The sequence below is a fragment of the Hipposideros armiger genome, unplaced genomic scaffold, assembly GCF_001890085.2.
Source record: "Hipposideros armiger isolate ML-2016 unplaced genomic scaffold, ASM189008v1 scaffold_3, whole genome shotgun sequence".
In the NCBI taxonomy this organism is placed as follows: Eukaryota; Metazoa; Chordata; class Mammalia; order Chiroptera; family Hipposideridae; genus Hipposideros; species Hipposideros armiger.
The window spans coordinates 6,656,964-6,674,308 of record NW_017731353.1 but is presented as its reverse complement, the minus strand read 5'-3'; the positions used below and the strand labels follow the sequence as shown (position 1 = coordinate 6,674,308).

Here is a 17,345-nt window from a genome sequence, read left to right as displayed (position 1 = left end):
CACGCACACACACACACACTGAGATAGGTACACATGTACACACACAGCTCTGTGCCTGAATTCAACAGAGCAGGGCTGGTCCTGGCCCACCACCATCTGCTCTGGGCTGTCTCCAGCTGGGGCAGGAATTCAGGGCCCCCCAGTGTGTGCTGGGCAGCCTGAGGCGGTGACATAGGCAGAAGTCCTGGGGGCTGGACCCGGTGACCAGCAGCCAGGATTTTCATCTCACTGGCCTGCTGTTTCCTGGCGACCCCAGACCCGGTCCTCAGTGCCCACCTGTGAGTAAGAAAGACTCCTTCCTCCTAACTCATTCCGGGGAGAAGCTGCACCTGAAAACTCAGCTTACAGTAGACAGTTGTCAAGACACTGACGTTATTCTAAATAGCCATTGAAATCAGTCCTGGGGGACAGTGGGGAGAGGCAGCTGACACTTCTTGCTCTCTCACTCCTTCCTTTCCTCCTTTCCTCCCTTCATCCAGTCCAGCAGCCAGACGCCTGGTTCCTGGGTGGAAAATGCCCTAACCTCTTGGTTACGGAGAGCCCAACCCCCTCACCTTGTCACACGCAGCTTACATCTATAGCCATGGAAACTGCCCGCTACCCTTTATGTAAACAGCTAAAATATATGTAGTTTTGGGTTAGTTGTTTTTAAAAACATTGCATGGATTTCTCTTTTCCTTTCACACTCCTGCAGGGTTAGGCGAGTGAGTACAGATGCTAGGTTGTCATGAGGACAATGCCTTTCACTCCCAGTCCCTGTGTCCATCCTGCAGGGCCTGGGTCCAACAGGTTGGGGCTCCCGGTGGGTAGAGCCCTTGAAGGACTACTGTCCACTCAGCCTGGGCCTCCCCCAAGACAAGCTGGACCCCACCCAGTCCCCCATGGGCAGAGTACTTCCCAGATGGCTCCCCAACCCACTGCTGAGGTTGGACCACTGGGGACCCGAACCCAATGAGAAAATGAGAAATGTGCCAGGGACAGCTCCAAGCAGCACACCTGGCAAGGAGCTGAGCTGCGGGGCCCTGCCCTCCAGAGCTTTATAGCCAAGAAGGGGAGACAATATTAAGGCTGCTTTTTATTTCAGCTTAATTTTGGAAAGATTTTTTTGCTGGCTAGAAAATTCTAGATTGGTGTATTTTTCAGTAATTTAAGGATGCTGCTCCACTGTCCCCTGGCTTTCATTGTTTCCAATGTGAAGTCTGCTGTCATTCTCGTCTCGGTTCCTCTGCATGTCAGGTGCCCTTTTTCTGTTTTGTTTGTTTGTTTACATTTTCCTTTTATCACTGGTTTTAAACAACTTGATGATAATATTCCTTAGTGTTGTTTTCTTCATTTGTGTATGTGTGTTTGTGGTCCAGTGAATGTTTTGGACCTGTGGGTCTATAGTTTTGATCCAATTTGGAAAATTTTCAGACAATATTTTTTCTATGCATTTTCCTTCATCCCTCTTCCTTTGGGGGTTCCAACTACACATATATTAGGCCACTTGAAGTTTCCCCATCTCACTGATGCTCTATTTACTTATTTATGTTTTGTCTTTTTTCTCTGTTTCATTTTAAATCGTTTCTATTGCTGTCCTTAAGTTCATTTATCTTTTCTCCTGCAATATCTGATTTGATATTAATCCCATCCAGTGTCTTTCACCTTGGACATTGTAGCTTTTTTATCTCTAGAAATTTGGTTTGGTTCTTTTTAACATCTTCTATGTTTCTCCCTAATTTTTCCTCTAGTATTTGGAGGAACATGTGGGCGACAGTTATGATAACTATTTTAATGTCCTTGTCTCCTAATTCTGTCACTTGTGCCATTTCTGGGTTAGTTTCAATTGAATCATTTTTTTTCTTTGTTATGGATTGTGTGTTTCTGCTCCTTTTCATACCAGGTAGCTTTCTATTGAATGCCAGACACTGAATTTCACCTGCTGGGTGCTGGACCCCTGTACGCATTTGTGGACCTTGTTCTGGGACACAGTTGTCATTTGGAAACAGTTTGATTCTTTCAGCTCCAGCTGTTAGGGTTTATCAGGCAAAACCAGAGCAGCATTCAGAGTACTCTCCCGGGTGCTCCATGAATTACGAAGTCCTCTCCACCAGGTGGGAGCAGGAATTACTCCCGGACCTGTGTGAGCTTCGAGTATTGCTCCCTAGAGTCCTTCCCAGTGGCTCTTTCTCTGACCTCAGGTAGACTCAGTGTGCATCCACACGTGAGGACAACTGATCAGGAAAGCGTTTCAGGGAGGAAGGGACACCAAGCTGCAGCAGGCGGGGACACACGGACTGGGCGCCATGAAGGCTGTCCAGGTGCGAACAGACTGTGCTGTGCAGCCAGGTCTCTGCTGACCTCTGCTGTGCCCTTAGCTCCTCCTGTTCTTATGCTCCAGCTTCTGGGGCCCGCTTGGTTCTCCCTGCCTTCGCATATGTTGTTTTCTCTAGGGGCTGCTATTCCCCATTGTCCCCGCCTTGTCCTTCAAGTCTCAGAATCCAAGTCAGTGTCTCAGGGCCGCCTCTCCTGGCTGTCATCCCCCCACAAGCACCCTGCATGGTCCCTCCTTATGCCCCACCTATGTTCCCCCACAAGACTGGAAACTGCAAAGGCAGGGACACAGAGCAGAAACTGGCATGCAGCAGGAGCTCAGTGAATATTTGCTGTCGAATTGTTGATAAATTACAAATGCCATGTGCCTGATATGGACAGTGAGTGCTCCTAGACCCCAGAAGAGGCAGCTGTGTCCAGAGGCTGGGGATCAGGAAAAGCTTGCTCAAGGAGCATGTCAATTGACAGTGGGGACTTCAGTAAGCAGAGCTGGGAGGGAGTTCATGGCCCATGGAATGGCACCAGCAAAGGCCCAGAGGCAAGACAAGGCGAAATTTGTGGCTAGGCGGCCCGGGGGCAAGCCTCTTAGCCAGACCTGTCTTAGGAGCATTGCAGGCATAGTAAATGCAAGGCTGGAACAGTGAGTCAGGGACAAGTGTGGACGGCCGGAAGCACCAGCTGTTTGGGGCCTCGACCAGGAGTCACGCTCAGAGCGGCGTTCCGGAGGGATGCTGGGGTGGACCGCTGGGGGTGATGGGGAGAACCATGCCTCTGCATGTGCTGACACAAAAAGGAAAATACACTGCAGCATGGTCTACATGGAATGATCTTGTTTTGTTAAAAAATAATTAAAATAATACTCATTAGCATACTCATAGAAACGGCCCGCGACCCCCCGGACCCCATCCCGCCCACCAGTCATCTCCTTAGATACTCGTACTGAGCACCTTGGGCTGGTGCCGGGGGTGGGGGGGGTGGGGGGGCGTGGCCAAAATGGGCCCTGCCCCGGAGCTCACAGCCTGGGAGAAGGGACGTCACGGACTTCCAAATGGAAAATCCAAGGAGAGAGGCCAGTGAGGCTCCTTCAAGGCTGCCAGCACCCCAGACACGGGCAGCATTTGAGGCTGTGGGCCAGGAGTGTGCATCTGGCCTGCCCAACAGTCCTGCTTCCTGAGGGCCAGGGAGCCAGGGACTATGTCCTCAGCACAGCACAGAGCTTGGCGCCCTGCTGGCACTCAGTAGATGCTTCTGGAAACGGGGAAGAGAGGCGGGAGAGGCGGAGCGAGGGCTGGAGACTGGTATTAACATCCTGTTTTACAGATGAGGGGACCAATGCCCATGGTCACCCTGACACGAAGGGGAACAGCCCGGATTCACACCCAAGTCTCTCTGACTCCCAGGCAGCCCAGGGCTGGCATGAGCCCAGCCTGCCAGGAGGAGAAGGCGTTGGAGCCGGGCCTCGGGGTGACAGGAACCCGGCAGGGACTGTGGTGAGGGCTCCAGGAGAAAAACGTATATAATAAACCATGGTGACTCAGATGAGGCTGGCCTGGGCTGGGAGCTGGCAAGGGGCCAGCTCTGGGCTCGTCCAGGCTGGCTGGAGGTGGGCTGCATGGGAGAAAATGAAGCAGACTAGGGGTCTTGCTTAGACCACTAAGTGGGGGCTGAGATGGGGACTCTGCCTCTGCCAGCTGCATTCGGGCAAGTTGCATCCCCAATGTTTGCTCATCTTCAAAATGGGACAACCACACCGGGCTCCGTGGACTAGTTAGGCCCCCACCCGGGCCTCCGTGAGGACGCAGGGCCGGCGGCGCTGCCGTGCCCACCAGCACTGAGGGAGCAGCAGTATTTACAGGTGCCCCGTGTTCCCAACTCAACAGCCTCTGCCTGGGCTGCAGGTGAAACCACCTGAAAAGCTTAGAAAGGCCTGGTTCCTGAGCCCTCCCCCGAGACGCTCATGTACCTGGCCTGGGGTGAGGCCGGGACATGGTAGGAGTGGGGGAAAATCTACCTGCTCCCCAGGTGAGCCTGATATGCAGCCTGGATGAACCTGTTGCTCACTGGGGGGCTTGCTGAAGCATAACAGGGGCAGGCTCGCCCACAGTTTCTGACTCAGCGGGCCTGGGTGGGACCCGACTGGGTAGAGGGAGTGGAGGGCCAGTGCCAAGGTGCAGCAGGCACTTGAGGCACTGAGGACGCACCCCAGCCTCCCAGTGCCAGCGTCTTAGCAGGGGTGGGGGGAGGGCAGACATGGGCACAGCACAGCAAGGAGACCCAGCTGGGCCAGGCTGGTGAGGGCACTTGAAGGGCCTTGGGGGCAGACCAGGATGCCCTGATAACTGGGCCCCACCCTGTGGGAGCCCTGCCTGCTACAGACCCAGGCCCAGTCTGCTGCCCACAGTGCAGATGGCAGAGTGAGGCCGTCAGAGCTGGTGCCTCACTCAGGATGCTGAAAGGTGGCCAGAGTTCCCTTCCCACCCGGCCCCACAGGTACCATATTCAGGGTGCTGCTGTCGGCCCCGGAGCACCCAGGGGCCCCTGGTAATTTGGGGTCAGCGCTCCTGGCCACACTGCCTATGGGGGTCATGTGTCTCCCGTGTGCCTGCAGGGCTCTCTGGACCCCCCACTGCTGTCCCTGAGGTACATCTGGGCATGGGATTAGACCACCCCTCCGTATGCCTTCTCTCTCCCACTCATCTTGGGGTGGGGTGGGGATCCCTAACCCAGGTGAGAACCCAACAGAGCTCCAGCTGTCAGGAAGGAAGTCATGAGGAGAACGGTCCCAGACCACAGGGGTCCCAGACCCCTCCCCCAGGAGAGCAGACAGAGACCCCTCTGCTGGGCTCCACCTGGCAGCCACCCTCTGGGTGTTAGGCCCTGTTCTCCACCTTCTGCACTGGAGGGGGCCCCACCTTGTTTGCTGTGATTTGTCAGCATTAGGACGTAATAGACAAGGGCCACAGGAGAGAGCAGGGGATGCTGGGACAGGCAGCGGGTGGGGCAGGTGGGGAGCTGCTGCGTAAGTAGCTGAGCCACCTGGACGCCCAGGTGGGACCATCTTGGAGACCATGAAGGTGCAGCGTGGGCTGTGGGGCCTTCGGGGGACCCTGCATGTCACTTAGTCCCTTAGGCCAGGGCAGCAGCCAGCACTCAGGGGGCACAGGACCTCCAGCAGAGACACCCACCCAACGTGGCCCCACTGTCACATCTCGCCCTGAAAACCCACTCTCTCCCACTCCAGGGGGTGAGAGGCCCAGCCCTGCGCTGGCCGCCCGGCCTGACTCCCATGGGACAGCGCGTCCTGCCTGAGCCTCCCTGAGCCTCAGGTGTGCTCCTCTCTGCCAGACTCAGGGGCCACGAGGGTTTTGCTGAATGTCGGCAGGGTTCCGGTGAACTCGAGATGCTGAGCCACGGTGATGAGCACAGGCTTGGCTTCCCCTCACGGCCACCCCTGGAGACCCCCTCTCGGTGCCCAGTTTCCTGTCTTTGCATGAGGACATCTCCGGTGCCCATGCAGAGAGTGCCTATGAGAATTTAGTGACATACAGAGGGCTACGTGACATACCGAGGGCAGCGCCCTCAGCTCAGGACAGAGTGCGTGCTGAATAAACGAAACTGCGGTGGCCCCAGCGAGTCCTGGCCCAGTGCTCCCGCCTGTGCTGTCCAGCCCCTGAACCTGGACCAGGAGCTGCGCTCAGTTCTTGGAAAAGAAAGTTGAGATGAAAAAAAAAAAAGTAAGTCAAGCAGCAGAAAGCGTTTGGAAACCCAATTTCTGCACGTTGTTCTTTTTAGGAGAGAAAAAGCCAGCACCGTGTGCGGCTGAGCGGGGGCTCGCCCCGGGGCCTCAAGCCTGCCACCCCGACTTCCCGACACACGGCCTGTGGACCGCAGGCCCAGAAAGCTCCGGAATGGTGCATCTCTTCTGCCTTTCTTCTGACAGGGTCCCCACGCTGGCCTGGCCTGCAGCACTGGGCCTGTCCCCCACCAGCCCAAGAGACACTGGGTGGGGGGGCAGGCAGGTGCAGGAGGTGGCGGCCACAGGGGCAAGGAGACGTTCCTTCCCTGCCCTGCTCAGTGCAGGCTTGCCAAAGAGACCCCAACTCAATTCAGTCCACCCTGTTATTTCAGAGCCCCGTGTCCTTGCACTGCACCGACCCCTGATGGTGGGAAGACTGCAGAAACGTGGCAAACCAGGCTCTTGCCTTCACGGGGCTTATAGTCTGATGGGGGCCCCCTGTCCCTCCCACCTACAGGCAAACGGGGGGCAGGAAGAGACCAGACACTGCCAGCTTTGGGGCGGCACACCGTGTGACCCCAGGTGCAGCCCTCTGGCTCTGTTTCCGTGTCTGTAAAATGAAGCGATGGCCCTGCTCAGACTCTCCAAAGGATGAAAGATGGTGAGGGAGCTGTACCCCACCTGGCACAGGTGGTGCCCCGACAGGGCGATGTGCTTGTTACTACTGTGAGGCACTGGGGAGCCACCCAGGTGTTGGGGGAGGCAGGGGCCTGTCCAGACCTTAGTTCAGGAACCCCAGCGGGGCAGCGTGCACAGGAGGGCAGGGTAGGAACCCCTGGTCCTGGGGTTGCCCGGGCAACCTCTGTGTGAAGAGTGGGTTTCTCGACTGTGATGGAGTCACCAACATCAATAGTTGAAAGGCCTGCCGGAGAGATGGGTGTGAACTGGGGGCTTTTGCACAGACGTGCACATTTATTTCAGACCACAAGGAGGTCAGACAGGGGAGGTCTGGCTCTGCTGGGGCCCCAGGACCAGACACTGTGGTTTCACTGGCCAGAAACTGGGTGCCTTGCCCTCCTCCCATGCCCCCGCCTCCTCCCCTCCCTGTACCACCTCCTTGGGGCCGATAGGGGCAGTTCAGACTCACTCTGGCAGACATCTGGGGTCACCATGGGCAAGGCTCCTTCTCTCAGGGGCACAGCTGTCTGGCCTCCACAGAGTTGGGGGACCCAGCCTCGTTTGACCCCACACCTAAGGACACCCCAAGCATCTACTCCTCTGGGCAGGCAGGGCAGTGAGCAGAGCCGGGGGTTCCAGGCCAGACAGCAGCAGTGACAACGTGGAGCAGGTCCCGAAGGCCATACATGGCCTCAGCTTGCTTCACAAAAGGGCCGTGTGGGCTGAGCCCCCGCACTGGCATCACCGAGGCTGGTGGCCTCTCAGGCAGTGCCTGCTGCCCCAGAGGACCAGGGGGACACCGGGCGGCTTTGGCTCCTTGACAGAGGCCAGGAGGGGCTCCTCCTGCTACTCTCTGAAGTTCCTGAGGTTGGGGACAGTGGCTGCCAGGGGACTGTGTCAGAGGGGGCAGGAAGGACACCTCGCTGAGGGTGCCTGCTTTCCCCAGGCGGTGGGGACGCTGAGCCCCCCGGCCTGCCCAGGTGGGGTACACTCCTGTCCTTCCAGTCTCCTGGTCATGACCTAGGGCCTGCCAGCCCCCTGGTCCGGGAGTCAGCCCTGAAGCTCTCTTCCCCGTCCACAGAGCTGTGGGCTCCTCAGCTCCAGACACACCCACCATGGGCCGGGCAGGGGCACGAAGGCAAGGCGTCCATCCGCCGAGTTCCTGCTTGCTGGGTGGGTTGTTTCTGCTCTTCCAGCCTCAGTTTCCCCTTAGGGTAGAGGGGGTGGAATAATCTTGCAAAGAGAGGTATGCAACCCCTGCTTCCCCTGTGGCCTGGGAGTGGGGGTGCGTCCCGCTAGGTGGCTCCTGGTCCTTCCCTGCGAAAGTCAGGCTGCCCTTGGGGCGTCGTGGGGTGGAGATGAGGCGAACATTGATGCCCCCAGCGCTGTGCTGTCACCGTTCTCATTAACCCTGACGTTGGAATGAGGCCTGGAGAAAGGAGGCGCTTGTTGTTCCCCATCACATCCCAACCTGCCTCCCCACTCGGCCCCCTGGTCCAGCTAGGAGATCCTGTACATTCTTCAAGAACTCAGAGGCCCCACCAGGAACTGAGTCATTCATTCACAGTGCGGGCCGCGCACCCACTGTGCGCCCTGCTCTGGGCTGGGCAGCGGGAATAGGCAAGGCCCTGCCCACACAGCGCTGACCCGAAGGGCTCTTCTGTGGGGGTCTGGGGAGAGCTTCTGGAAGTCCAGGGACCCCAGAAATAGCTGGCAAAATGACACGGCCCCTGTGTGTTCTCTGGGGGTCCCTCAAGGACTCCAGCTCACCGAGGGGGCTGACCAGGGCGTCCATGTGTTTCCTGAACGCCAACTCCCCAGCCTCGCTCAGCCTACCTGGCTGGCAACACTGATCCTGTGTTCAGGCATTCTCTGGCCTCGGACCTGAGGGGGTCACAGGCCTGGCTCACCGCCCTCACCCCTAGGCACCTGGTCCGCCCGATGTCTGAGGAGCCCAGTGCTCTCAGGGCTGAGCCGAGCTGGGCTGAGGCAGGCACTCCAGGTGCCGGTGGGAACTGCTTATCGGCCCCCTGGCTCTACCCCCCCCCCGGCCCCACACACGTGCACACACACGCACGCGCACACACACACACACACACACACGCACACACACACGCACGCGCACACACACACACACACACACACGCACACACACACGCACGCGCACACACACACACACACACACGCACACACACACGCACGCGCACACACACACACACACACACACACACACACACACGCACGTGCACACACACACACACACACGCACGCACACACACACGCACGCGCACACACACACGCACCGCCCGCCCCCAGCCAGTCTCTGGATAATATCGAGACCAGCCGCAGCGCTGCTGAGCACTTACCCGTCTATTTATTACCAAGTGCAGGAATCTGGGAGCCCATGGAGCGTGAAATGAGGAACAAATGTGGAGCAGGTCTAGACAGGAACTCTGCGTGGCTCTCGCTCCTGCGGACGGCGGGGTCTTGGGCTTCCAGGTAGCAGCAGCTCGCAGAACCAGACAGAAGTGTTTGTGGAGGAAAAGGCATGCTGGCTCCCTGTAAGCCCTCGACCAGACACAGGATGGGGAAGGGCCGGTGGGGAGGCAGCAAACCTAACTCACAGATATTAACCACGGGCAGCCCTTTGCTCCCCAGCCTTGGTTTCCCCATCCGCACATGAGTGGCACCGCCATCCTTTGGTTGGAAGGGCTGCTTGTTAAGCAAGCAGATTTCAGGGGCCCCTCAGACCCACTGAGGCCTGGCCATCTGCGTTTTACGGAGCACCCACTTCCGCATTCAGGGCCCTGCGGGTTTGGAAGTCGCTGGGGTGGATGAGCCAGAGGCCCGGCCAGCACAGAGGACGCAGGGCTTGGCTTCTCCTTGGGCGTCTCCAGGAAACTCAAAGCCTTCGTGAAGCATTGCTGTGTGCCCTGCGCTGTGCAAGGCACCGAGGCGGGTAGGGATGATGGACCGTGGAGGATCAGTCCTCGGGGGCTTCAGGGCAGGGACGGGTGGCTAGAGCAAGAGGAACAGAGGAACATGGAAGCGTCTGAAACCACATGCAGGATCCATTGTCCAGATGGAGCCATGCAGGGGCCTTCTGCCAGGGGAGGGGGCTCTGAGGGGGGGAGGCAGGTGGGGGGCTGGCGTCTGGCTCTGCTGCCAGGTGTTTCCTGCTCCCCACCCCCAGCACCATGCCATTTGGTCCTCATGCCACAGGAGACACCTGGAGCTCATAAAGAGGCTGGCTCCCCCACCCCCCAGGGGACACAGGGCTATCAGAAGGGGACCCCTTCACAGATTGCAGGGGTGGGGTGGGGTGTACAGAGGGGCCTCCTCTCACAGCCTGTCCCTGTAAAAAATCAGGGGTGGGGACAGGGAAGCAAAGCTGTTTATAAAGCTTTAAAACTCTTTATGGTCCCAGGGGGCACGTTAGCAATTCAGCGAGATACTCGCCAAATTGCCTTGGCTGGCAGAGCACAGGCGGGCTCCCCTAGGCTGTCCCTGGGCCTGCCGGCATCTCTGCCTCCTAGGCCTTCGGCTGCGCTGTCCCTCCACCCACAGCCCTCTCCTTCCTCCCTCAGCCCGGCCGGTTGGACGGCCATCCCTCCAGGACATCTCAGAAGCCTCCTCCTCCAGGAAGCAGCCCTTTGGTCCTCCAAAGCAGTACCACCCTGTCCATCCCTGAGCCTCAAACAAAGCACTTGCTCCATATGTCTCTTGGTCACTCAGCATAGCCACTCTCAGGACCCAGTACCACTGGGTCGGCCTGGCTTCCCTCCAAGCTCCCAGGCAAGCACGCATCCAAGTGTCTGCAGCCCTTCCCTTCTCGGCCCACCCTATGGGATGCCATCTTGCTTTATTGCTTGGATCAACGACTGGCATTGTTCAATATTCGTGATCCTCACACTCTGTCACACATCTTGACCATCTGGACCCTTCCCAGGCAAGGCTGATGAAGGATACAAACTTGCATCCTCAAGTCCTGAGCTGGCAGGAATTGGTTATCTCGCCCTGCCATACCCACATTACAGGTGGGGAAACTGAGGCCCAGAGAGAGGCCTGTGACCCAGGGTTACCAGCGAGTATATGGCAGGATGTTCCCCCACCTGCTCGCTCTCTTAAACAGGAGGACACAGGCCCCTTGGCACCTCGGTGTCCAGCTGGGCAGAGTACGGAGACACAAGAAGGAGTTCTGAAAGGCTCAGTGAGGGCAGCCTAGTGTGGGAGTTAGTTGGGGAAAGGGGCCTCTGCCGGCTGCTTGTCCAATAACTTGCTATATGAGGTCACGAATGAGCCACCCCACCCGCACCCCCGGTCCCCTGCACTGGCCTCAGCCTTCCCCTGGACCCCGCTTAGAGCTGTGAGACCTGGTCCCTCCCAGCACTGGTACTTTGAGGCTCTGTGATATGTATAAATAAGCCCAGGAAGTCTTCCTGGAGGAGGGGGGCATGCTCTGGGCCCTGATGGTAGGGTGGGCCCTGGAGAGGCAGAGCGAAGGGCATCCTGGAGGTGGGGCACAGCAAGGGCAGAGAGCTGGCAGGAGGCTGGGGCCCAGGGAGGCCATGTTGCTCTCAGGGGCCGTTCAGAGTTAACTGAGGACTGATGTCAGGCCGGGGCGCGAATGTCTGCTGGCCGGGCCTTGCCCGGGACCGGCGCCTGCTGCGGACGTTGCTGCCCCTGGGCGTGCATGTATCTGCAGAGCGAGGCTGAGGCGCTCCAGCTGGACAGGGCCCGGGTGTTGGAGCCGTGGTTGCTGACAGCCCTGGGCGCCTGGCCTGCGCCGGCACCCTCCCCGTCACGCCGCCAGGCTGCCTGCCGCTGGAGGCCCCCCCACCCCAGAGCCAGGAGCGAGGGGCCGTCTGTATCAGACCTGGGAGGAGGCTGTGTGTCCCCCATAGCCTCTCCCAATGCCCTCAGGGACTTGAGGGTTTAGACCCAGAGAGGGATGCAGGTATTAACAATGACAACCTGAGCACAGCACCCCTGCTGTCTGGCAAATCCTTGACGTTCTCTCCATTTTACAGAGGAGGGGACTGAGGCCCAGAGAAGCCCCGTTCTTATACCTGGAGGCAGAGCCAGGCTGGCTCTCGGGGGTCCCGCTGGGGTGTCGGGGCGGGGGGGAGGCCCTGAACTCCCTGCGCAGACTTTAATCCCTGCATGACCTCAGATTTCTCCCAAGCTCAGTGAGTTCCCTCATCGATGAAGTGGAACCATAATCATCTTTTTGGGTGTAAATAGCAAAAACGCACTCAAGGTGACGTATTCGCACAGTCACTCTGCAGATTTGGGGAGGGAATTGGAACCTCATGAGTCAGGACCACAGCCTGCTCTCTCGGGGCACTTGTGTCCTTCCGCTCCCCCTCCTGGACCGGCTCCTCTGACCCTCCACACACATAGCCGGATGTGCCGCCCTGGCTGCAGGTCAGCACCCACGTGTCTCCCCAAGGTCAAGTGACCAGCAGGGCCTGGCCAGTGTCCAGGTCCCAGTGACATTTCCCAGGAGACCGAGCTGATGGCCCAGCGTGGGGCACACGGTCACCACCCGCCTCAGCAAGCTGTGGCCAGAGAGGTAGCAGTAGAAGGTACGAATGCAGCTGCCAGGCGTGTGGCTCAGGGACAGGACACACAGAGGAGGAGGTGCTGAGCTGGTACCCCAAACCCTGTCAGCTGCAGCAGTGCACTCCTGCAAAGATGCCGTGGACTGCAGGGTGTGAGAGACAGCAGAGACGTGGGGCTCAGCAGTTGGGGGTGACGGGACACATCCCTGCCCAGAGAGAGACGTGATGGTAATAGCAGACCCGGCCTTGACCCTGACCCTGCAAAGTATTGGTGCTGGGATCGGGCACGACCCCTCTCCCAGCCTCAGTTTGCTCATCTTCAGAGGTGGGGCCCACACCTGTGGGGTTGGCGCGAGGCCTCAGAGAGGGGCACCCGCCTGACAAGGGCTAGACCTGACGATGGGGTGCTGATGCCCTCTGGGCCTGGGAGGCCCTGGGTTCCCCATGGCAGGCAGTGGGCATGTGTGACTCTCGGCCGGGATGGGGACCAGTCGCCAGAGTGATGCACAGGGACCTGACGGGTTGCTGGGTTTGACTGGATCACCGGTAGTGGCCCTGCCCTTCTCTGGGCCTCAGTTCCCTTGTTTGCAAAGTTGGGGTCCCTTTGCCTGTTATACCCTCCCACGGCCACTCTGAAGACTAGGGAGGGCTGCCTGGGGTCCGCTGCACTGCCTGCTTTGCGGTCACTCCAGGGCCAGGCTGAGGGGAGCGTGGTGCCCACCGAGCCCTGCCAGAGTGTAGGGGGTGGGGGAGTCCGGCCCGGCGCTCTGCAGACGGCTGCCTGCTCTGCTTTGCCTCACCTCAGCGAGAGCGTGAAATGCATCTGGACAGCAGGCCTGGCCCCGACCCAGCGTCCCCCCACCGGCCGCCTCATCTGCACACCCAGCTCCCTGGATCGGGCCCCGGTCGGCCTGCACCCTCGGCATGGCTGGCGGGCCAGCTGGCCTCAGCTGCCCTAGGGGCCAGGGCAGGTCAGAGCTACCCGGCAGGGCGCCCAGGAATGTGGGGGTCCCGGGCTCCTGCTCTGTCTGTCTGTGTGGCCTGCACTCTGTCTTCCTGACTCCGGCCCTGTCGGTCAGGCTGTCTGGGTCTGCCTGTCTGCGCCTCTGTCTGAATTTGGAGCGGTCTGTGAGTCTGTGTCTCCTTGTCTAATCGCTTTGGGTCTATCTGGATCTGCCTTTCTCTCTGTCTGTCTGTCTGTCTGTCAGGGGTCTGGGCTCCTGACCCAGCTTTGCCTGTGACACAGAGGGCTGCCTCCATGTCAGTACATGCCCACGTCCCCCTCTATCTGTACACAGGAGTCCCGGTCACCCTGACTGGCCGTGCTGCCTCCCAGGCCACTTGGCCCTGGCAGACAGGTCTGCAGGGAACCACTATGCCCCAGGCCTCTCATTGTGCAGGGACCCCTTCCCAGCACCCCGCCCCAGCACAGGGGCTCAGCCTCTCACACCGGACCCACCAACCGCCCAGACCTGGAGTCTCTGAACGAAAACCCCGTCTGTCAGTTATTCTCACACATTCCTGGAAGAGGAAAAATTGGCCCAGATTCCAGCAAGTCTTTGGCAGGGTTTAGCAAAAACTTTAGAAACATGCCCACCACAACTCTTCGCTGCATATTCCTGTAACCACGAAAAGTGGGAAGCCACACAGATGCCCACCCGTGGGGCCTGGCCGAGTGAGCAGGGCCCCTGAGCACACACAGCCGTGGGACAGAGTGGGCGGGCTCTGTTCCAGGCTCTGCAGGGACCCCTGGGGTCATCCGAGTACCCACGGAGATACGAAGATACGATAGATCTGGGGATAGACTTCGGGGTGAAACAAAGGAATGCAGAAAGTACATGTAGAGAACGCCGCTTCGGCTTAAAAGGGGGAAGGAAATGTATATTTGCTTATATTTTTAGAATGAAGCAATGGAAGGACAAACCCAGAACCAAGAAAGACTCATCCCTCTGGGCAGAGTGGGGGACGGGCAGGCATGGACGCAAGGCCTCTCTAAATGCACCTGATTTTATACTCTTGACTTTAGAGCCAAGTGTTTTCTACAACTAAAAATCAAAATTAAACCATTTTTTTTTAAAAAAAGATGAACACCAACTGGATTAAATGGACGGAAGTATTGATTTGGTGGGAAAATCATATGAAGAATTATTTCAAGTGGCTTTGAAACAGCTTTTACTATACATCCCTAAAGGGATAAGAACAACAACAACAAAAATCAAATTCTATTCAGTAGGCATGTTAGTAAAAACATTGGTAATGTTATTTTTAAATTATTATACATAATGGGGAAATGCAAATAGGGAATGAAGTGTATGTTATTAGAAAACAAGATCATCACTGTAAAAGTCATATAGACATCAAACGTTAACCAGTAAATACCATGAAATCTCTCATTTTAAGTGGAAATATCAGTATGAACTCATGTTTCATTTTCCTCTGGCTAAAAAAAAAAGAAAAGGTCCTCTCAGCTCTGGTCACTGAGAAGCCTAGAGCCAATGGAAACCCTGGAGCAGGGAGCAGACCGACAGCCCAGTCTGGATTCTGCACAAACCACTTCCCACTAAGAGACCCAGGAGTCGCTGAGGAACAACAGGTCCCAGGTCTGGGGCAAGACGAGCGGGACATCTTGTGCCTAAAAGTAAAATGTCCTGAAGGATTAGTGGGGAGTCGCATCAAAATGACACAAGAGCCAACTTGGAGGGGACTCCAAACCCACGGCTCCACTGGGGCCCTTTGAACATCAAAAAGAGTAAGGGCTGCAGTGGATTGAAGCACATCGAATACAGAAAGGTCAGGAGATCACAGCGATGCTATGAAACAACCACAAACCTCGTGGGGCACCAAGCTACCCTGAAAATTGGTAAGTTAAGAAGTGCGCGTCCATGCCTGCCCTCTGCGGACTGTTTTAGGATAATCATCTGGTGATTGGGAAAGCGTCTCAGAGAAGACCGGAGCTAATAAATGCAGAAGAAATGATAGCCCTTGAAAAGCCAGTGTTTGCCACCCCTCATGAAATCATGGACGCAGGCAATGATCCCCAGTGGCTTTACAGCAGAAGAATTGGGCAGACAGCAGCTGAACCCACTGCTTGCTTATTCTCCACGTCACGACAGCAGTCCCAGGGCCCGGAGAGTGATGTGATAGGAAGCCAGCTCAGAGGACGCAGCCGTGATAGAGGAACATGTTCAATGCCACATGAGGAAACCCAGCCAGCTCCAGTACATGGAAAATTCTATAAGACGAATAACCCAGTTTCTTCTATAAACACCATGGGGCAGGGAGGGGGCGGAAAGTGAGTGGGAAATAAACTGTCCTGCAGTGAAAAGACCAACCACAACTGGACCCTGATTTAAACCAACTGTAGAAAGTCATTTTGGAGATGGCTGGAGCAGGTTAAACACAGACTGGGTCTTTCTTAAGGTCCTCACCTGGCAGATTTTACACTGAAGTACTTATGATATGCTCTGGGCTTTCCTTTAAAATACTCCAACTGCCCCACGCCCCACCCCTACACCATCCCTCTGCAAAAAAAAAAAAAAAAAGAAGAAGAAGAAGAAGGGGTGGAAACGGAGGCAGTGCGTGTGGGAGCCAGCTCCTACCTACGGGTTGGTGAGAGATCATTTGCTAACCACCCAGGCGTTTTGCAAGGCAGTCGGCTGTTAGCCTTGGTAACTTGAAACGGCCATGGTGAGAATTCTGACGCCTCAAACATCAGCAAATGTTACAAGTCAGGATGCTTTTATCCTGAGAACTGGTTTATCAGCACCTGGCTGGAAAAGCTACCAAGAGTGCAGCTGGCGACAGCATTGTTCATTCTCTCCACTTTTGTTTGGGTGACATTTTCCACAAGAAAGAGTTTACAAAGGGCGTGTCCTTAGGCCTAGACATCCCATGTCTAAGAATGTACCCTGAAAAAGTCATTGAACTGCATTCTGCCATTCACGTGGCTCCAATTATAATACTTAGCTACGAAAACATTTATTAAAACGTTGGCTTAAAAGATATTTTTAAAGGTAAGTAGCCTACATATCAAAAAGGGATGGGTTTTGTTTTGAAAGATGAAGAGGTCCTGGAAATGGGTTGCACTACAGTGTGACTATACTTAATGCCGCTGAACTTGACGCTTAAAAATGGCCACGATGGCAAATTTTATGTTACGCACATTTTACCACAACATTTTAAAGAGAAGGGATCAGTTATGTTATACAAGGGCACAGGGTTAGAAATTAAGTTGCAGAAGAAAATTTAATGATGTGGTAAAATAAGGGTGATCTTGTTAGGTGAAGAAGCAGTTTATAAAACCATGTGCTCGGCCGGGCTGCTTTTGGGTGAGTTTGAAATGCATGAACTCGTACAGCCAGGCTGGAAGGGCGCCATTCACTGAGCGCGCCCTATGGGATGTGATTTTCCCCTTAACCTGTGTCTCCTCAGCTTTCTAAACTAGAACAGGTGACTTTTGCAATGAGGAAGCTATGATGCGGTGAGGCTGGTGGTGTGTGTTGCAGGCTGTTGATGGAGAAGGGGGCGGATGACAGCCGGGACAGTGGTCATCACCGGGGGCATCTTGGCGACTGTCATTCTACTCTGCATCATCGCGGTTCTGTGCTACTGCCGGCTGCAGGTACCAGAGGAGGGGCGAGGGGAGAAGCCCAGAGGGTGCCCTGCAGAGGGTGGGAGCCCCTCTTGAGGGCTGGAACCCAGGAAGCGGGGAGTGGGAAGAGTCAGGTTTTGAAGAAGGTGCAAAGCAAACCACTCTGTTGGGGCTCAGTGGCCTGTGGGGGCTCACCATGGCTGCCTGGCTCACCTTGCCCAGGGTTTCCCAAACACTGAGGCTCAGAGAGGGTAAGGGACTTAGCCAATAGCACACAGCTGTCAAGGGGAGAGCAGGGGTGAGCACTGGGCTGTGCTACTCACCCCTGTGCTCTCCCTTCCCCACCCACATGCTGGGGCCCTCTGGGGCCCCTGCATCTACCCGAGAGGAGGGAGGCCTCCCATGCAGGCCGAGGCCGTAGAGCTCAGAGCCCATGAACTAGGCTGAGGCCAGACTGCCTGGG

General features: G+C 56.8%; 1 protein-coding gene across 1 annotated transcript in view; it reads left to right on the top strand.

Annotated features, from left to right (window-relative positions):
• Positions 1 to 17,345, top strand: part of FAM163B (family with sequence similarity 163 member B) — a 29,327-nt gene that overhangs the window by 9,668 nt on the left and 2,314 nt on the right. Inside the window, exon 2 of the mRNA XM_019639499.1 lies at positions 16,797 to 16,912. Within this exon, the coding sequence (XP_019495044.1) occupies positions 16,820 to 16,912 (93 nt within the window). The 5' untranslated portion in view covers positions 16,797 to 16,819. The remainder of the gene's footprint in view (positions 1 to 16,796; positions 16,913 to 17,345) is intronic.